The following is a 22297-nucleotide window of genomic DNA, read 5'->3' on the forward strand; positions in this document are numbered from 1 at the left end:
CTTATTATATTTACTTTTTTCGTACATTCAATCATCATGTAAGCCGAACGCGCTGAGAAGCAAGAGCCCCTGTCAGGCCATATGGCCTCTAGCTATTGTTTCCTCTTTCTGTAATGAAGAAAGAAATAAACTTCAAACTTCAAAATACTTGTGGTGTCTTCTCTTACACAGCATTTAAAAAAAGTCGTTCCATCTGTGATCGCTTGAAATCTCTGAAAGACCAGATTACAGGTGGATTTGAAGAAGGCACAATTTATTTCTATGAAAGTTTTCATGCGTTTAATTACAAGTGCGTAGGTTGTCTTTGTTTACTACAATCGCTGGTCTCTTGCAAAAGGCATCAAATATGAAGTCACAACGCCAATTGCGATTTCCGACAACGCTCCTGCGGACCCAGTAGGTACATTCCGTTAACTCTGGAATAAAGAAGGAAGCGTGTAAAATAACGCCGCAATAATGCGCCTTATGAAGCATCAGCTAGGAATCAGACTTATTAGGAGACGAGAGGAATATTTTCAAGAGTACTAAAAGTATATAACAAATGCTCGTTACACACAACTTCCGCAACATTAACATTGATTTTAATGGAATAGAGGTGCAATAGATTTAGGTGCAGGTGCAGGTGGTCGGAATTTCCGGAGTACTCACTACGGCGTGCCTCATTATCAGAATGTGGATTTGGCAAGTAAAACCCCATAATTTATTTATTTGTTTTCTTTTGCTTCACGTCATGTCGCATGGCAACCAATTGCAAAAATCCAGGGCACGCATGCGTTCCCTATACTGTACCACCCTCGGCGTCGGCACCGGCACAGGTCGTGTAGAAACAAGTTGTAACATTTATATGTTGAAGTACACTAATTCATGCCTTCGCCGTGATACTATCATGTACGCCTTGTGCTTGGGTTAAGCAAAAAAGACAAGTGAGTGCATCTGGGAACGCGTTTAAGAACTGCAAACGATGCTTGGTGGCCGACCGTGTGCTTTGTATAAGACAGGTCGCCACTGTGCGTTACATCTTCATAAATATTTCATTTAGTATTTGATTGCAAAGCACATCAACAAACCAGACAGAAGCAGAAGGGAAAAGGCAGCTGACTGGAAACTGTCACAAGAATGGACACAGCGCGCCTGCTGGTTAAAAAAGTAGATATAACCATGTGCGCGTACGTGCGTGCGTGCGTCTGGAATGTCCTTGTTAACGTGGACCACGATTTAAATTAAAACCAAGAGCTTCAGAGAAATAGTAACCACTGCATGGTAGCCGTAGTGGTGTTTGCTTACAGCCAGTATATTTCTCATCACAAAGTATTAAAAATCGCTTTTAATTAGCGAACTTTTTAATTATTCCTTGAATTGCCAACATATAAATTACAAAGTTGTAGGGACCACAAATAACCTCCGAATCAAGCATGTGTATCCTGCTCTGGTATCCTATCCTGGTTTTTCTGAGAAAAAACAAAAGCACGTGAGAGATTCAAAGTTCGAAATAGAAACGCGCTCGCGTGCCGCTACTAAAGCGCCCCCAAGGAAATAGCCACGGATGAACGGCTTTACCGGCGCCGGCAGCTCGATACAGGGCTTCACGCGACGTGATGTTCGCTGCATCATGAGAACACGCCGCTGACGCATTGATAAGCTTAGCGGAGCAGTAGGGGCGATTTAGAAGCAGGGAAATTTTGACGCTTCACTTGGGACTAATTTTGCGCGCTCATCTTATTCTGTAGATAGGCGCGCCCGGAATGTGTGTTCCTGTTGTTGCCATTGTGGTATAAAGTTTGTAAACAGGGACAAGGTGCCTCGGAAAGGCTTGCCAACGTTTCGATAGGAGGACCTACCTTCGTCAAAGGCGATCGTCAAGTAGGCGATAGGCAGCACAACATCCTTGCCTACGCCGATGATTTGACGCTGCTGGCCGCGGAACCCACCACCCTGCAGGGCCGCTTAGACCGCGTGTGGGACTACCATAGGTCCTCCTATCGAAACGTTGGCCAGACTTTCTGAGGCATCTTATCCCTGTTTAAAAACTTTATACCACAGTGTGCTATTCCATCTGTCAGCCCCTTTCTTGATTTTGGTTGTTCCCATGAGCAACACAAACAAACCTTAGGCAGGCTATGTCCGTCTAATGCGTGTTGGCGTATATGTAGGGCCAACATATCCTGCTTGCGATTACGTCAATCCTTTTTGCTTGACGTGCCAGTGCATAGTTGATACCGGGAGATCTCAACGGTACACATAACACGCCCATGACCTGCTCTTTAAGAAGACAGCCTTGCCCATCAGTAACGATCAGAAGGTTAAAATGATCCTGGCTTTAGAGGCGGCGCACGGCGAGAAAAGGAAGGCAACCAAGATATTCGGGATGTCGCATTGTGAAGAACGCCCTAGTCCGTCAACAATACTTAGAACGTGCGAAGTCCTTCGAGTGACACGTTGCTTCACAAGAAAGCGACACAGCACTGCAAGGGTAGTTGAAGAAGCGGAAATGGATATTTTGGAACTATTTGCTGCTAACCCAGGAAAGTGGCCAAGAAAGAGCGACAGCCACAGGACTGGTTGTGAATATTTCTGCTTCGTTGTGCAGATTTCGCCTCGCCTTCACGCGGTCATGCAGTGCTTCTACGGCGCCAACGAATGGGACAAGGTCAACGATCCACTTTATCGCCGTTTCCGCTGTTGAGCCCTCTGCTCCAGCCGCAACTGTTTGGAAGCCCCCATTTCATTTCTTGGACCAGCTGGTACCATCGTCGACGTCGCTACTCGCTGCTGATTTAAGCGGCCGGCTGTCGTCTCTCCCAATCAGTGGCCAGGAAAGAGCGGCAGCCACAGGACTGGTTGTGAACTTTTTCTGCTTCATTGTGCAGATTTCAGCTCTCCTTCGCGTGGTCATACGCTGCTTCTACGGCGCCAATGAATGGGACTACGTCAACGATCCAATTTATCGCCGTTTCCGCTGTTGAGTCCTCTGCTCCCGCCGCAACTGTTTGGAAGCTCCCATTTCACCTCTTGGACCAGCCGGTACCATCGTCGACGTCGCCACTCGCTGCTGATTTAAACACGCGGCCGTCGTCTTTGCCCTTCTGTGGCCAGGAAGGAGTGGCAGCCAAAAGACTGCTTGTTAACTTTTTCTGCTTCATTGTGCCGATCTCACCTCGCCTTTGCGCGGTCATGCGCTGCTTCTACGGCGCCAACGAATCGGACTACATCAACGATCCACTTTTTCGCCGTTCCCGCTGTTGAGCCCTCCGCTCTAGCCGCAGCTGTTCGGAAGCTCGCATTTCACCTCTTGCACCAGCAGGTACCCTCGTCGACGTCGCCACTTGCTGCTGATTTAAACGCCCGGCCGTCGTCTGTCCCCATCAGTGGCCAGGACGGAGCGGCAGCCGTGGTGCCGGTTTTGAATTTTTTCTGCTTAATTGTGCAGGTTGGTATTTGCCCGTGTTTGAACTGGAAGCGTTCCAATAATATAAGGCTGCTGCTCCTCGCTGGACCAAGTTTTATCCATGAAAATGTTTTTGACTGCATTCATGTCCTTAGGTTGTTGTTGACCGGGCACATAGAACTAAACCCAGGTCCGGAACAGAAGATGCTAGCACCAATTTCTAGCCTTTCTGCCAAAGTTGACTCTGGTCAAGCGGCGCTTCTTGGTGTAATAAACCAAGTCCAAACCAATCAAACTTTACTATAACAGAAAGTAATCGATGTTTCTACCAGGTAAGCCACAGTGAAATCAACGGTATGGTCATTGAATTCCGGTCATCATGTTCCTGACCTTCCGCAAATAGTAAGTACGGCCGTAAGAAACGAGACGACTGCACTTAATTCCTCAATTTACGAGTTGGAAGACAGGTGGCGTCGAGATAATTTGACCTTCTACGAGATTGCCGGCAGGTGCTTCTAATAAAGGGCACAGAGTAAAAAAAAATATAACAGACATTATATCGAAAAAGCTTGATTTTAACCTATCCGTTGACGCAATAGAACGCGCCCACAGGCTCGGCTCCTATGTATCAAATAAGTGCCAACCTATTATTGTTAAGTTTACATCACCGAAGCTAAAAGATAACATGTTTTCTCAGGAGAAGTATCGGTCTTCAAAGGTTTCTGTTAGCGAATATTTCTTTAGGGCAGCTCGAAACACCCGGAAAAGGCTGCTTGAATTTGGTAAATCTCTGGACAACCATTCTCACAACGCGTAAACAAATTATATGTTAACAACATTCCATATCTGTATTGACATGTTACTGACCGCGTGTGCGAATTTGACACTCACGAGGCATGCAATACCGCTAACATTGATAATGGTCCCTGCGTCCCTGCCTCAAGTGCCGGCAGCTCACGCGCACAATACACGTAGCTAGCATGAACGCACCCATCCAGCCAGCTGTCCTTCTTGGCTTCCAGTGAACGCAGTCTGTGTAACAAATGCGATAGACTATCGCCGATAATCGACACATGTTCCGCGGATGTTGTACTACCAACGGAAACGTGGCTTTAGTGTGCAAACTCCAACCATGAAATACTGCATAGCGAATCGGAGTACAAATTTTATCGTTCTCACTCTACTGGTCATCCAGGTGGTGATGTATTAATAGCTGTCCGGGATACCGTATTTCTTAATGTTATGGTGGACAGTAACTTAAAATTTGAGTGCATGTATATCTATAGGGCATAAAAGGTTGATCTTCAGCGTATGTTACAGACCGCCAATGTCTTCTACCGCATTTTGTCACGACTTACATGATGTCTTAAATAAGCTAACTATGCAATTTCAAACTGCCCTTTATTTATTTTCGGGGACTTTCAGTTACCTGCTATTAATTGGACTACTGACCCGGCAAGCTTCGCGGCAAATTCGACGGAATGTTTGTCATTATTAAATATTTGCCTGGGATTCAACCTTAGGCAACTTCTCCTTCAGCCTACCCGTCGCTCACCTCATTCTGCTATGTGCTACATTTGCTGCTTACGACAACTCCAGAACTCGTTTCACCTCTAGGTCTTTTTGCTCGGCCTAAGCGATCATTGCTTTATTACCTTAAGTATTGAGGACTGTATGCCTCACAAGAAGCAGGCCAAATTTATTAGAGATTATAAAAACGCCATTTCCTCAGCTATAAATAACAAACTTGCCAATTTCATCACTGACCTTATGCCGAGCTCTTGCAGTGACACCGTTCAAGAAAATTTAATGTTGTCTCGCTCTGCAGGTAATGACAACATAAACTCACAGTTCTTAACAATGCAAAGGTTTACTCTTCTTTCATTCTTGTTGAACTCTATTGGCAGTCTTTACAGACTTATATTTTGCCAGATGATGGAAAGGTGGGTTTAGAAATCACGTGACACCCATTCTGCCTCAAACCAGTGTACCCTGCAAACTTCTCCAGCACAACATTTGTTGAAACTTCGTATCTTTCCTTGAATCAAGTGTTTTTTCTCTTTGTCAACACGGTTTCAGGAAGCACTTCTCTTGTGAAACGCAGTTGCTCTAATAATGACGAGGTTTTTGGAGCTTTTCCCAAAAATTTGATAACCGATTGGATCCTTTTAGGTTACGCTAAAGCCTTCGACAACGCTAACAAAATGTTCAATTAATGGAAATGAAAGTGGATGAAAAACAACTTGCCGCAGTTGGAAAACGATCGCACAACCTTCTGATTTCGCGTGCGATGCTCTACCAATTGCACTACCGCGGCGCCGTTTCCCCATCCACTTTCTTGGGTATTTATGTTCCCTAGTAAAACTTTGGGAGTGTTAGCCAGCGCAACCACTGCGAAGATTGTGGGATCATTCCCCTCCTGCAGCAAGTTGTTTTTTCATCCACTTTCATTTGCATTATTTATTGTTTCTTTGTTTCATTTATTAAACAAAATTAATTTCTCCTACGTTGTCCTTGGTATCAGTGTTTGTTGGCTTCTTATGATACGACTAATGAAAATTGGGCCCCTTGGTTAACCCCCTTTCTTCTCCTTTATTACATAGCGAGGATCTCGAATCCGCAAACATTGTTGCCTTCAGGTAGCATGTGTGGGTCTATTAACCAGCTGCCTTCAACCAAAAAGATAACGTTCTCGCGACGCCTGTGGCCGAAAGGATGTTCCACATCGGCCTCCAAGGTCTGTGAGTGGTGGCGCTGGATAACACTCCCAGGGTTTAACTAGGAAACGTAAATACCCAAGAAAGTGGATGGGGAAACGGCGCTGCGCAGGCCCAAGTGGTAGAGCTTCGCACGCGAAATTCGCAGGTTGTGGGTTCGTTCCCCACCTACGGCAAGTGGTTTTTTTTTTGCATCCACTTTCATTTCTATAATTTAACATTTCTTTATTTCTTTCAATAAACAGAAGTAATTTCCCCTATGTGGTCTTTAGTGTGGGTGGTTTTTGGCTTCTTGCAATATATATATATATATATATATATAAACGAGAAGAAAGAGGGTTAACCGAGCGGCCCGATTTTTATTAGTCATATCATGAGAAGCCAACAAACACTGACACCAAGGACAACATAGGGGAAATTACTTGTGCTGAATAAATGAAATAAAGAAACGATAAATTAGTGGAAAATGAAGTGGATGAAAAAACAACTTGCCGCAGGTGGGAGCCGAACCCAGAACCTTCGCATTTCGCGTGCGATGCTCGACCAATTGAGCTACCGCGGCGGCGTTTACCCATCCACTTTCTTGGGTATTTATGTGTACTAGTGAGAACCCTGGGAGTGAACCCTATGAGTGGTGGCGCTGGCTTTTGATCGCTCCTGACATCGTTGCAATAAGGCCATGTACGGTTGCCAACATCACTAACACACTTTGTCATGCTGGAGGAAGACTTTTAGGCCTCACTATATGAAGTCCACACGAAGCTGTGGGTCTATTGTGTCTTGATTGTCCTATGGCTGTGCGACTAGCTTCAATCGCGCGAATTAAACATGTACGTTAGTGGTTTCCAAAAGGTTACAGACCTAAATGGCTTTTAATAAATTTAATATTTTTTAAATTTATAATTTGTTTATAGAGTTAAATGACGCGCCTCTGCACAAATTACACTTTCCACTATAGTCTGAATATCAGCCACAAAGAAATTGTCATTTTGTCTCAAGTTCGACATTTGCAATATCTTCGGTAAGCCTTCTCGAAAACGACCGGTACAGTTGTAAAATGGCCCCTTTATATAATTTTCAGTCACTTCAAATGGGGTCAGGCGAGTTATCGCTGTGGCAAAGCGACGCCTAATGTTCCACAATGCCAAGCAATTATTTTTTTCTAACCCTCTGCATTATTCGTTGTATTCAGAATCGTGCTTCACAAGTTATATGTGGATATATATATATATATATATATATATATATATATATATATATATATATATATATATATAGATTGTTTGTTTCGCAGGTCGCGCGCTAAAAGCGCTGACGCTGGCCATGATGATGAATATATACACATGAAGAAGATGAAGGGGTAAAATAGTGCTCACACAATTTCCCCCGCGCGTGGAAGTGGCCAACCTGGCCGCTGGTTACGCTGTATATGGCGGGAGTCGCCGTATGAGAGGCTTTAAACGCGAAACATGCACAATCTCTGTGGCACGGCAACGGCCGTCCAAAGGCGGAACAACTGGAGTGACACGATAGCTGACCAGCGAAGTCTGTTCCCGAACAATGTAGGGCCCGATAAAACAGGACTGTAATTTCTGGCACAATCCAGGAGCGTGAACTGGGGTCCACAGTAACACTTCGTCTCCAGGGTGGAAGAAAACGACACGGTGAGATGCATCATACAAAATTTTGCGCTCTTGTTGACTGGCGTCGGTGTTGAGGCGGGCATGGTGGCGACACCGGGCAATGCGCGAAACGAACTGCTCACACACTGATGTGGACGAAGGCATGGTGAGACCGAAAAAAGAAACGTCGAAGGTAGCGATCGGTTGGCGACCATACACAAGGAAAAAGGGCGAGTACCCAGTACTGCGTTGGGTGGCCGTGTTGTATGCGAAAGTGACGAATGGTAGAATGACATCCCAATTGGTGTGGTCATGGTTGATGTACATAGATATCATGTCGGACAGCGTGCGATGAAAGCGCTCTGTAAGAGCATTAGTTAGAGGGTGGTAGCTGGAAGTCGTGTTATGGATGGTATTGGACGCACGGAGAACATCGTCGAGAAGTTTAGAAAGAAAGGTCATGCCGCGGTCACTCAAAAGGAGACCTGGGGCTCCGTGCCGTAAAAAGATGGCGTCCAAGAAAAAGGCTGCAACCTCCTCGGCGGATCCCGAAGACAGTGCGGCTGTTTCAGCGTAGCGTGTCATGTGGTCTACAGCTGTAGCGATCCATCGTTTACCGTCAGCGGTTAAGGGCAGCGGTCCCTAGACGTCGATACCAACGACTGCGAAAGGAGATTCAAGACACGGGACAGATTGGAGCAGTCCAGCTGGAGGTGACGTCAGTCGTTTGCGGTGTTGGCGGAGCGAACAGAAAACCACGTATTGCGCTACGCTGGTTGCAAGCCCAGGCCAAGAGAAGCGGCAGTGAATACGCTCATAGATTTTATGGAAACCAAAGTGACCGGCAGTGGGATCGTCATGAAAGGCTTCCAATATCTGGGCCCGAAGTGATCGGGGAACGACAGGAACCCAACGGTGTCCATTGGGATGAAACACTTACCGGTATAATATCGAATTTTCGATCTTGAAGTTCTTCAACTGCCGACAGAGCTGAGCGTTAGGTGGCCGAGATGATCCGCGAATACGTTCCATAACGGAGTGGCAGTAGGAGTCATTACGTTGGCTAGAGGCAAACGTATGAGAACGGCTGGAAGGGAGCCGGTCTAGAGCTGCGAGCGAAGGGGAGGCAGGCGACGCGCCCTGCGATTTCCTCACGGAAGGGGGTAAGCAAGCAGTGTTTGAAGACGGTGGTAGGGGACAACGAGAGAGAGTATCGGCATCCTGGTGTTTCTTACCAGATTTGTAGGTGATGTCGAAGTCGTATTCTTGCAAACGAAGTATCCAACAGCCGAGACGTCCCGTTAAATTCTTTAGCGTCGCCAACCAGCACAAGGCGTGGTGATCAGTAATGACCGTAAAGTGGGGGTCATACAGATAAGGCCGAAATTTTTGGATGGACCAAACAACGGTGAGGCACTCTTGCTCGGTAATCGTATAATTTTTCTCTGTAGCTGTTAGCGTACGACTTGCGTGTGCAACCAGACGTTCTTCAGAATTTAGCTGCCGTTGCAGAAGAACAGCGCCGATACCGTGTCCGCTGGCGTCAGTATGTAGAAGAGTGGGTGCGGTGTTGTCGAAATGACAAAGCACAGGTTCGGACGTGAGGGCACGCTTGAGAGTGTCAAAAGCAGTTTGGCATTCGTCCGACCATACGTAGGGAAATCCAGAAGGAAGGAGTTGATGGAGCGGCGCCGCAATGGTGGCAAAGTTACGTATGAAGCGCCGGAAATACGAAGGTAGGCCAAGGAAGCTACGCAAGTCTTTGGTGCTTTGAGGCCTCGGGAAGCGAAAGACAGCGGTAATCTTGTCGACGTCGGGTCGAAGGCCCTCCTTGCTGACAACGTGCCCGAGCACTTTAATGGTTTTGCTGGCAAAGTGGCACTTTTTTGTATTCAGCTGAAGGCCAGCAGCTGAGAGGCATGTCAGGAATTCGTCGAGGCGCTGCAAGTGCTGATGGAAGGTCGACGAAAATATGATGATGTCGTCAAGGTAGCATAAGCAAATCTTCCACTTTAGGCCACATAGTACGATGTCGATCATCCGCTGGCGGGAGCATTACACAGGCCGAAAGGCATTACGTTAAATTCGTGAAGTCCATCGGGTGTGACAAAGGCGGTTTTCTTCTTGTCTGCTTCGTGATCTGCCACTGGCCCGAGCGTAGATCAAGGCTGGAGAAATACTCCGCGCCTTGTAATGGATCTAACGCTTCATCGATTCGGGGCAGTGGATATACATATTTGCGGTTTATCTTGTTCAAGGCACGGTAGTCTACGCAGAATTGCACTGAGCCGTCAAACGACAGGTGACCAACAAGGGCTTGAGGATGGGCGGATTATGCTACGTTTCAGCATGTCGGCAACGTGGGTATCGATGATCTGGCGTTCAGCGGCAGAAAGGCGATATGGCCGCCGGCGCACGATGGAAGTTTCATCTATGTGTGTGCGATGAACCGTCGCAGAAGTCTGTCACAGAACAGGAGAGTGGACGTCGAAGGAGTCTTTATGCTTGGATAACAACGCCAGTAGCTCCACCGTCTAATGTGGCGTTAGATCGGAGCTGATGGTTCTAGCGAAAACAGAAGCAGGGACCGGATCCATAGCCGCGGGTGGTTGTGGAACAGCAGTACACGAGGTAAGCACAGAGACAGGCTGAGTGTCCAAGACGCACATGAGAACGGCACCTTTAGAAAGCAGGATTAGCTCATTGGTTGTGTTGAGTACAGCCAAAGTGGCCGAGCCGTTGGTGAAGCGGGTGCCAGAGCAATCCATTTGGATGAGCAACGGGCTGACGGTACAACTAATACGTCACCATCCGTGACGTCAGAGTTAACTGCAAGGAGTTGTTCGCGACCAGGGGGCACCATACAATAGTCAGCAGTTCGTAAGCGAAGGCGCGGTTCGTGCACGTCGTTGGAATTGTCAGTCTCTCTCAAGTTAACGAGGCCTTGACGGCACGAGATGAAAGCAGACGCTGAAGAGAGAAAGTCCCACTCTAGTATAACCTTGTGAGCACAGGAAGTCAACGCTGCGAACTGGATATGGTGGGGTATCCCGTCAATCAAAACTCTAGCGGTGCATTGCGCCGATGGCCGAATCACAACATTATTTGCACCACGAAGAAGAGCTCCACTGTAAGGTGTAGTAACTTTGCGTAGACGAGAGCGCAAGCCAGCGTGAATAATAGAAATAGCTGCTCCCGTATCAATCAATGCTAGGACTGGTAAACGTTCTGCACACACGAATAATGTATTGGCCGGGCACGCGGGAGGAATTGTAGTCTGTGCAAGCCATGCAGCTTTCCCTCCAAAAACTGCACCATCTAGTTTTCCGATCGGTATTCAGGACTGCGGGTGGACGGTTTCAAGGGTGATGTCGATCGTCGGAGAGGGGAGGGCGAGCGGCGGTGCCCTGGACGATAGTTGCGAGGCGCTTCTGGAGGTGGAGAAAGTGAGCGTTGGGAGAGCCGGCGCTGGTAAGGACTCGGAGGAAGCAACAGGGCTCGCTCATAAATATCATAGCCACGGCGTTCGTCCTGTTGTCGTCTCCGGCAAAAACGCGATATGTGCCCACGAATACCACAATAATAACAAATGGGGGCGCGCGTAGGCCGGGTAGCGTAATATGCTGTGGCACGCTGACGGGGTGGCAGAGTCGCCAGATGGTTGGGGGCAGTAGCAGCAGCAGGAGGCGCTGTCCGAACGAACGCTGGTTGCATAGCCGCAACCTGAGCGTACGAGGTGGATGGCGAAGGAGGGTCACAGCTCGCAGCGCAGGTCATGGAGGACAGCTCCTCTTTGATGATGTCGCACCGGCCAGGAACCTAAGGCTGAGGCTGGAGAACGGGAGGACTCAGCAGGCCGCACGCTTGGAGCTCTCCGCTTATGAGAGTCCGAATCGGCATACTCAGGTCGGTATCCGACAAAGGAGGCGCGTCACCGGTGACAGGTTGTAAACGGATGGCCTGCAGTGCGTCCAGGTGTTAGCAAGTCGCGAGCACATCGCTAACGGTATTTGGATTCTTGATCGCCAGTGCGTTGAATGCGACCTGGGCAATGCCCTTTAGGATATGACAGACACGATCAGCTTCCGTCATGGTGGCGTCAACACGGCGACAAAGGGCGAGGAAGTCCTCGATATAAGAGGTGTATGTTTCCCTGAGAAGTTGTGCGCGCCCATCAAGCTTTTTCTTGGCGACCTCAGAGCGAACGTTGGGAGCGCCAAAAATCTGCCAAAGCTGGTGCTTGAATGACGCCGTCAGGCAAGGTGCTCTCGTGGTTGAGAAACCAAGTCCTGGCAACGTCAGTGAGGTAGAATGCGACGTTTCGAAGCTTGTGCATATCATCCCACCGGTTAGCCTCACTCACGCGGTCTTAATTGTCCAGCCAGTCATCAACGGCGTCACTACGAAGGCCAGCGAACCTGGTGGGTTCGCGCTGCCGCGTGCTGACGGTCCATGAAGGAACGGCCGGTGGGGCAGAGACGGTGACGCCAGAGGCTCCTGGAGGGTCTTCTTGGGGCATCCTGGCAGAAAGGCGGAGCAAGCGACGGCCTGAACGAAGCTCCAGGGAAACTCGAAGGCGTAGATGACCAAGGGATCGAAAGCAGCCTCCAGCACTTGCGAGACAGCTGTTAAGCCGCAACGGTTTATTTCACACGTCGCGCTTAAAACAATGACGCGGGCCATCATGATGCATATACACAGACGAAGAAGATGAAGGGGTAAAATAATGCTCACAATATTTATATAAATATCTATCTATCTATCTATCTATCTATACATATATATATATATATATATATATATATATATATATATATATATATATATATATATATATATATATATATATATATATATATAGATAGATAGATAGATAGATAGATAGATATATAATATTAACATTTAGATACGCAATGGTAAGCCCGATGCCTCCCGATGCAGTGTTTACATAAATGCTACTTCTAATTTCTGACGGCCCTCATATGTCAAATTTATCTAAACGCCGCTAATTGCACTCCATAGCACGTGAAGATTATTTTGGCTAGAACAAGGTTCATGTGATACGTACACTTGGTCCATTTGTTGATGCCGGCTATGAATACGCAGCAAAGCGAAAAATAACACAGCTTAAATATACACACCACCGACGAGGAGTTATGGTCCTATTCCGGCTATTTTTTCTGAGCATTCCATTTCCTATGCGCTTAGATCATAATTTTGCTTACTTCCATGTGGGGGCAGCCTTGCCAGAATGATGCAGTCGTCGCTGGCGTGCAAAACAGGGAAACCGTCCATTCCGTACGGCAGTAAGTCCGATGCTGAAACAACACAACCAGATTGCATTCAGTAAAGGCTCGCAGTACATCCATGCAATACGATTATTCGCGCAGTAGTCCCCCGCTGAGCAACAGGTCGGAGTTCGATTTAGTGCAGTAGCGGCCGTAAATCAGGTGGGCGCGGTTAGCAAGCGCGTTCCTGTAGCAAGCATTGCAGTAAACTCCTTTGGTAGCAGAGCTTGTGCACCAATGTTAACCCTCGGTTAACCCCCTTGGTTAACCCCCTTCCTTCTCGTAGAGTACTCATATATATGAATAGCGCTTCTTAAATAACGATGGGGAAGCCTAAAGTAGCCTTCTCGTAGAGTACTCATATATATGAATAGCGCTTCTTAAATAACGACGGGGAAGCCTAAAGTAGGCGTGGGTCAACTTGAAATTTGGAGGTAGGCCAACTGAAATTCAGTGTGGTCCAACATGAAATTGGGGGGTATGCAAAGTTGAAATTTGTGGGTGGGCGAAGTGCAAACCTGGAGTGGGCCAATTTAAAATTTGGGGCTGGGTGTTTTTGAAGTTTCAACATAGGTTAAATTAAATTTGGCGGTAAACCAACTTCATACCTGAATTTCTGGCGAACTTAAATTTGCGGCAGGGCCTACTTGAAAGCTATGGGTGGGCGAAGAGAAATTTGGAGGTGGGAAAACTTGAAATCTGAGGGTGGGCCAACTTGAAATTAGTTTGCGTGGCAATTAGAAATTTGGGGAGGGGCGATGTTGAAATCTAGACGCCAGCCAACTTAAATATGGGAGTGGGCTAAATTGAATTTGGGGGTGGGCCAACCTAAATTTGGTGGTGGACCATGTTGAAATTTAGGTGTGGGCCAACTCAAAATTGGGGGTTGCCCAACATGAAGTTTGCATACGGGCCTACTTAAATTTAGGGAGTGGGTGAAATTGAAGTTTGAGGGTGGGCTAACTTCAATTTCAGGGTGGGCCTAATTGAAATTGGCAGTTGGCACTGCTGAAATGTGGCGGTAGGCGAACTGGAGATTTTGGGGTGGCCCAATGTCCATTTTAACGATGCTGAGTGCCCTTCGAGTTACGGACATCTCGCGGCAAAGCGAGCGCATTTAGATGCTTGGGGCAATTTCATTGGGCCTTACCGAGGCACAGTCAGAATACAGGCGAAAGCTTACGTCGGCAAGGAACGCGCGCATAACAAAAGTTTGCGAGAGCGACATCGAGGGTGATATGGCATCGGAGCAATGCAACCTCCCCTCACGCAATGCTTCACGCGCTACTGCGGCAGGCGCGGTACCCTTTCAACCGCCACGTTGCACCGCCACCACGCTTAACTCGCCGAGCACCTCTCACTACACGAATACGACTTGTGCGCGCTACAAGAAACTTACGTGCGTCCCTGCGAGTTTAACCTCCCCGAATTTGTGGCCTATAGCACCGCCATCGAATGCCAGTCGCAGACCTGCAGCAAGACTCATTGCTGCGACCTGCTGCATTTGCCTGGACGGTGCCGCACATCTCTGCATGTTCGCGCGTGTCTCGCGCAAGCCGGCGTAAATGTCACCGACATAGTGGCCAGTGGCATCGAGTGCGTGGCTGTGACTGTGCGTGTTGGGGGTGCCGACACCTGTGTCGCCAGTGTTTATGTTCGGCCTGTGCGTCGATGGGGCAGTTCGTTCGTGGTTGCGCTTGTCGCTCTCATCGGGGGTGACTGTGTGGTGTTGGCTGACTATAACATTCACCGCACAACATGGGGGTGCCCCCACACCGAGCCGCGAGGTAGGGACTTGCTCAACTCCGTCGTCTCTGCGGGCCTTCTACTTCTCAACATCGGCAGTCCCACATTCGTGCGGCGGGGTGCACGGAAGAGCGCCATCGACTTGTCGCTTCTGAGTGAGCGTTGCCACTACGAGTGGCGACGCAGCCCCGACACTCAAGGCTTCGATCATTACCCGATCTCACTCGAGCCGTACGCTGCAGCCCATGGAACGAGGCGCTCCTACCGTGTCACCGACAGGACACAGTTTCAGAAACTCTGTGCCACGCCCCCTACTGCGAACACGGATTTCCTGACTCACGTGACACGTTGTGTCGGCGCCACCATGAAATGCTGTTCTGTACCTGCGGGAACGCCTGCGTCCGACATCAAGCTGCTTAAGCTTCGAGCTGGCCGGTGCCGCGCTGAACATCGAGCCATCAAGAGCGACAGGAAAGAGGATTGGACTCTCTACAATCGCCTTGATGCGGCGTGCCGCCGTCATTCCAGGCAGCAGAGTAACCAGAACTGGAGCAGTTTGTGTGTGCCGCTCGATAACACGCGCAATAGATCAAGGTGGTGGCGCATTCTCGGCTCTTTCGACCAAAGATCCCTCGCTGTCCTGCGCTTTCCAACGCGGTCGCACAGGGCTTGAGCTCAGAGCAACTCGCGGACGCGTTCGCTGCCGCCGTTGCTTCCGCCGGATGGCCCAGTTTTTGAGCTTCCCGAGCTTCCTGAGTACAACAAAACCGCTCTCCTCGCGCCGCTGCGCTACTTCCCGACGAACGGAATTCTGCAGCAGGTGCAGGCGCTGAGCACGGAGGACTTCACCTTGAGCGAGCTTCGCATCGTGGTCAACGCCCGGAGGCGACATTCTGGGCCGGGCGCGGATAGAATCACCTACAAGACGATGCAAAACATTGACGACGAGTAGCTCCCATCGCTGTTGGAGGTATACAACCGCGTCTGGCGCACCGGCGTCGTCCCTCTCGAGTGGAAAGAAGCAACCGTTGTTCCTCTCCTCAAGAGCGGCAAACCGCAAAACAGCGTGATCTCCTACCGCCCGGTATCACTCACCTCTGTCGCCGGTAAGACACTCGAAGCCATGGCACTTCGTCGTCTGGAGTGGATCGCAGCGGCACTCGACGCATTCGCTCCCGAGCAGAGCGGCTTCCGCTGGCTGCGCGCAACAGCTGACGCTCTGGCCGAGGTTGTCGCTACGCTTGAGCAGGCGGCGGGCCATCGCGTGGCCGGCTACCTCGTCTTGCTTTATGTACATGGCGCCTTCGATGGGTTGCCGCATTCTACGATCGTCAGTGCGCTGCACGAGCTCGGCATCACCGACCGGCTACTCGACTACGCACGAGCCTTCTTGTCTGATCGCACGCTTCGGGTGCGGGTTGGAGGTGCGCTCAGCCGGCCGCGCAGTGTTTTCTGGTGTTCCGCAGGGCAGTGTTTTCAGCCCCTTTTTGTTTAGCCTTGACCTCGCGGGACTTCCGGACTACATCCCAAAAGCGACGGCGCACGAAGTACGGGTGGTCATTTATGCTGACGACATCGCCCTCTTTGCGACTGGCCCTACTGAAGTCGGCTATCAGGTGCGTGCATGAGTCCAGACTGCAATCGGCCCGGTGGACCAGTACATGGGAAGCATCGGCCTCCAGCTGTCGGCGACCAAAACAGCGGCACTGCTGATACACCCACGAGGCACGCGAGCACGTTCCGAAGCGCCACCGCTGAATCTGCGCCGTTGCCTTCTCCCATGGCGCAAGAGCATCCGTTACGTCGGCCTGCAGATAGACTGCCGTGTCAACTTCAATGTGGCCGTCTCCCACATCTGCAAGCAATCAAGGAAAGTCGCCAGCGCCGCGCGCTCTCTCCTCGCGCGTGGACACGGATGCACGCTGCAACTCGCACTGCGCGTGTACAACTCTGTGGCCACATCGAGGGCACTCTACGCCCTCCCCACCACCAACGCTCGAGCGGCGAATTGGAATACTATTGACATGGCGCACCGTACTGCGGTGGTGCGAGAACTATACGGCCTCCCTCGCTCCTCCCAAGTAGGGTGGACACTCGCGGAAGTGGGCAACTGACCGCCTTCGCTTCGTGCACGAAAGCAGGCGCTCCACCACATTGAGCGCCTGCAGCGCTCACCACAGAGCCAGCGGCTCGTCTGCAGACTCCACTCCCTGCCGAACTCGGGTATGGGCAAGCGCGCCACCGAGTTCTCAAAGCTCATCTGCTCGTCGCCACAGTCCGTCTCCCTGCCGTACTACTCCAGTTTGCTCGACGTGAACATCGCGGTGCCTGGCGTCGCATCAAAGCGCCGAATTGCGGTGTTAGCCATGAGACAGGAGACCGCCTCCCTACTGCACGAGCGAATGGATGGATGACTACTCGTCGACACCGATGGTTAGGTGACGCCGGAGGGGTCCGGTGCTGCGGCTTGCACGACACCGGACATCTAAGAAACGCGCCAGTGCCGACTGCGCTTTGCCGCGTCGTCGACAGCGGCCGAACTCGCCGCCATCGATCTCGCTGCCGACCCCCTTTTGGAACATCCGAACATTGCGTCACCGGCCATTCTCACTGACTCTCGAGTGGCGCTTTCTATGCTGGCCAGGGACTACACCGGAGTGCCCCTTGTTCAAGTTGGCTGCAAGCTGTGAGACATCGTCAATCAAGGCTTGTGACCTGGCGCTCCAGTGGATACCCGCACACAGCGGATTGCCAGGCAACGAGAAGGCTGACTCCCTCGCCAAGGCGAAGCATGGTGAGCGCTTCCCCGTCACCGATTCGGTGACGAGCTTCGACGCGACCAAGACAGCGGTTCTGCGCAGCCTCACTACGCAACCCCCCGATCGGCCTTCGCGGTGGGAACGCCCCCGTGTATGCTCCCGCGTGCGGGCCTCTCTCGGGCTGACTGCGCCTTCCTTCTCCGCCTGCGCATCGGCTGCTACAAAACAGCGGCGCGCACACACAGGCTCAAGGGATCCGGCACCCCCGCGTGTGGTAGCTTCGATGGCCTGGAGACACTGGAGCTTCTGCTTCACTGTCCGGCCTTCGGGACCAAAAGGGTGGCTCTGTATGCATGCTACCGCCGATGTGGCTTGCCATCTACCACCCTGCAGTGCATACTCTTCCCCAATGCTAACAGCTCCATCACCAAGCGTGAATTTCCGGCATTGATGGAATTCTGTGAAGCAACACACCTCAGAGCGCGGCTGTAGGCCTCGCAAACGCTTAGCTACATTGTCTTTCTTTTACTATTCCTGGCGCTCTCTTCTTTTTACTTCCGGTCTCTATCTCCTTCAACTTTTTCTCCCCATACCCCTCCCCCGTGCAGTGCTGTTGAGGTGTCCTCGTGTGAGAGAGAGTTACGGCACTGCACTTATCTCTCCCATTTCTCTTTAAAAATTACTTCACACACACGCTTTCGACCGCTCTACTCCGTCGAGGCGCGCTCGTGCCCGGCGTTCCGGTTCAATATGTACGATTGCACTGAAGGGGCCGGATGGGAGGAGAAAATCTGACAATTGTCTACTACAGCCTGAGTATTCTTTGCCATCGCAAAGACAATGGGTATATGCGCATAAGTTAGCAAGGGCAAGCAAGCAAAACTATTCAAAACCGAACTTCTGAGCCGACAGAATCAATGATTGCGCATTAGTAGACTTTATTGGAATTTTTGTATTTTTAACACCTTGAAAACTGGCTAGCCTATACACGAGTATTCGAAACGAGCGAAGACAGAGAGGGAGGGGCCTGTAAAGTTAAACACGTGACAGTATTTTTCGAGGGCAAGACTGTTGTTGTTTACCGCAATATGTTGGCATGTGGTAAAGTCTATATAGGCCAGACAGGCAAGTGTGCTAATAAGCGATTGCACGAACATAACATATCCTTAAGCAGGGACCAAAGAAGCAATTTGGCAGTTCAGTGTCGTGGCTGCGAGAAATAAAAAAGAACACTGTGCCAACGTTCCGTCGTCTTACCTATATGGAGGGGAAAGATCAGCTATGAGCGGAAATCCTTCGAAGACTTTCACATTAGAAATCAGAAAAAAAATTGTGTCGTTGATACGCCTTTCTGTTTAACCAACAAGGAACCTGTTTACCTAGCGCGTGTGTAAAAGGTGATAAAACCGACATTGCTACACGTGCCTTGGTAGGAGTACAAGATGTGAATGAGCTTGATTTCGTGTGCGGTAATGCACAATTCGATGTGAAATCCATACGTGTGTCTTGGGAGGAGGGGAAGATGCGCATGCGTCGGAGGTCAGGTGCGGCAAAGTGAATTCCAATAAGTCAAAGTTTAAGGTCCAGCGTCCGTCCTTGTATAACGCCTTTTCCTTGTGCGCGCACCCTTGTGTGTTCACTGGTACCCCCTTTTCGAGTTCATCATGCACCGGCTGGCCCAAGACCATGCGCTAATGTTTTCTATTACGGTAACGATAGTAGGAATTTTACGAGCGCCCCTGGCGATTATTCTTACTTTGTTCAATTGCAGCATTTTTTTTTTGTTTTAGGTGCAGAGCCTCTTGCTAGTCTTCGTATTTAGCAAGCAATGATCATACACATAACTTGTATACGTTTAGAGGTGCGTTGGTAAAAATTCTCTGAAACCTTACCTTCTTCAGCTAGGACTCTTTCTCCATCGTATTCCGAGATTATCCTTAGGTCAAACTCCCTGAAAGAGACATCGCATAGGTTAAAGGTCGCACAGATTTATTGCAGCACACAGACTTGCTTTGCTGCAGATCCTCGCGTACTTTTCAACCTTCACCCACTTAAATGCAGTAAAGATGTGCGGTATTACTGAAGATAAACATACCCTGACTACAGTTGCAGCGTGGGGGATAGAAAAACACAAGAATTCTTGATGAACGTTCCTAATACCTATTTTTTTGTTTCGAGAAACAATTTTTTTTCAATTTTTGCTTTATAGTGGTTCACAATACTCATGATCCCTCTGTATGCCGCATTCACCCATCAGAACAAGTGCGTGAATACATTAAATTATTTCCTGACATTTCTATCTGGGATATAACCGGACGCATTTGTCTTGTGCGCCCTTACGTAAAAGATCGGGGCCTGTATTCACTTTTCGGTGCTTAAAAAATTGCATGCAGAGATTTTACGTGCCAAAGCCACAATAATATTATGACACACACCCTATTGAGGTGGAATCCGCATTAATTTTCACTGCTTAAGTTTTTTTAACGTGCTCCTAAATCTTCTACACAAACGTTCTTACATTTCACTACATGGTACCCGGCACCTCGAGTTCAGCAGCGCTGCTTCATATCTACAAAGCGACGGCGGCGGGTGTTTTTTACATTGCAATTGTTCGTAGCCATAGATGAGAGCTGAACTTGATGTCGTTCATATCAGGAAAGAACGCAGGCCAAGGGGAAACTGCAGCTACCAATGAAAAGTGCACGCATGCACTCACGCACAAAAACACAATAACGATACCGTGCCGAATGAAATATAAAAAGCTGCATTATTTTTTGCACCTTCTACATCATCGTGCTAAGTAAGGTTCAGGGTGGTCCTTTATGAGAGGACCACCGCGTGCCCTATGCTCTGCGGATGATGCGGGCGCTGCTTAGAGCGCCAGCAAGCAGTAAGGAAAAACCCGTCCGCTTGCACGTCATCTGTGGGCGGCCTGAATAGCCAGACACGGCTCAAAGGCAAGCGCCTAGTGGACTGCTTCCCACGCCAGATGGTGAGCATGGGGCGAGCCTCCAGCGCAGCGTCTGCGGTTAGCAAAACACACTCAATACAGTAGCGCACTCGAAACGAAGAAGTGCGAAGATATGCCCCCTGGTTAATAGGTACTCCCGTCGTATTTTAATGTGTAAGTACTCATTGGTGAGTAGTCCAGCAGGCTTTTTCCGTTACGCGAAAAGAGGAATGCCTTGTATACACACAAAAATGCGTAATTTCCTATGTTATGAAATTTAATTGCCATAATAGCGCAAATGTAAATGATTGGTGGCGTTATAAGCGATAAGGAACGATTGGAAAAGATAATACTGATCAGAAAATACCCATAGGGATACATAGCGTCTAATAGAAAATGCATGGGGAAGCCTACAGTAGTAGTGGGCCAAAAAAAAGTGAGGGTGGGCCTACATGAACGAAGAATGTTAGGCGTAACGTCGTCCTGGTTTGCGCTATTCTTATTTACTGCTAACGTTAACAGACAGGAAGAGATAAGTGTGGATCAGAGAGCAAACAGGGATAGCCGATATTCAAATTTACAGTAAGAGAAAGAAATGGGCCAGGGCAGGTCACGTAATACGTAGGTTAGATAAACGGTGGACCATTAGGGTTACAGAATGCGTGCCAAGAGGAGGGAACCGCTGTCGAGGATAACAGAAGACTAGGTGGGGTGGTGAAATTAAGAAAATCACAAGCGCTAGTTCGTCCTGATGTGGACATAAAATAGGCCTATGATGATGACGAACATGAAATTTGAGGGTGGGAGAAGTTGAAATTTGGGGATTGGCCAAGAGAAATTTGGGGCCAACTGAAATTTGTGGGTGGACCAACTTCAAAATTGCAGGTGGACCAACTGAAATTTGGGGGTGAGGCACCTGAAATCGAGGGGGTGTGCCAACTGAAATTTCGGTGTTCTCAAGAACAAGTGTGTTCTTGTTGGTTTGTGGTAGTCTTGACAGCTTGCACAAATATATGCGGTTGTGATCACGTGCGCCAGTATATATTCATGATTCTTTCTTATAAACGGCAGTCGTAATCAGTGTTTGTCCTTGCCACTTCGTTTTGGGTTCCTTGTACACTTTGCCGCTGGTTATGTCATAACAGACCTGTATTACACCTTTAAACTTGGGCTTGGGCCAACTTGAAGTTTCGGGGTGGGCCAAGAGAAACTTGGGGGTATGCTAATGCATACTTAGATAACTCCAGTGTAGTTTCTGGTTACTTTCTTGAAGTATGCAGCTCTGGCCTCCCACTTCCCTCACTTGATTCGCAGCAGTTTAGGAGAAAGTAGTGTACTCAGGGTCAAACTTTGGCCAAACCTAATTGAATTGTTCAATTATTCTTCGACTTAGTTGTTTTTACAATAAAATTTTTCTCCGTTCTCTTTTGCTAATTAGTTGAATACGTGTGTCGACTTCTCATGCTAGCCTCTTCGAATGTCATGTCAGACTCTTCGAATAATCCAGCTCAAGGACAAGAATTAGGCTGTCTGCCGAAGGCGATTTTTAATGATTCCATAAAATTTAAACATGGTCACTCTATGTACCTTCGTAGGACCTCATGTACCCTACGCATGCAGTGCATCAAGTCGCGCGTTAAACAGAGGTAATCGGATGGATGGACAGACTGGCGGATAGCTCCGAGGGAAGTAGCCTTAGAATGCGTACGCAATAAGACGCGCTGGGAGTACTTGGATGACTACCAGGCGTATGTTGCCACTTCCACGTTTCCAGTGTGCTCGCGTACCTAGCGCGGTTTCCAAACAGCAGACGCTGTGCTGCAGACCCAA

General features: G+C 49.1%; 1 protein-coding gene across 1 annotated transcript in view; it reads right to left on the reverse strand.

The window, feature by feature from the left end:
* Positions 1-225: 225 nt before the first annotated feature.
* LOC142586851 (uncharacterized) overlaps positions 226-22297 on the reverse strand; it is a 119978-nt gene continuing 97906 nt past the window's right edge. The window contains exons 7-9 of the mRNA XM_075697721.1: positions 19410-19468; positions 12950-13042; positions 226-416 (exon numbers count right to left, since the gene is read on the reverse strand). Coding sequence (XP_075553836.1) covers positions 280-416; positions 12950-13042; positions 19410-19468 — 289 coding nt within the window. The 3' untranslated portion in view covers positions 226-279. The remainder of the gene's footprint in view (positions 417-12949; positions 13043-19409; positions 19469-22297) is intronic.

Source organism: Dermacentor variabilis, chromosome 7 (assembly GCF_050947875.1).
Source record: "Dermacentor variabilis isolate Ectoservices chromosome 7, ASM5094787v1, whole genome shotgun sequence".
NCBI lineage: Eukaryota > Metazoa > Arthropoda > Arachnida > Ixodida > Ixodidae > Dermacentor > Dermacentor variabilis.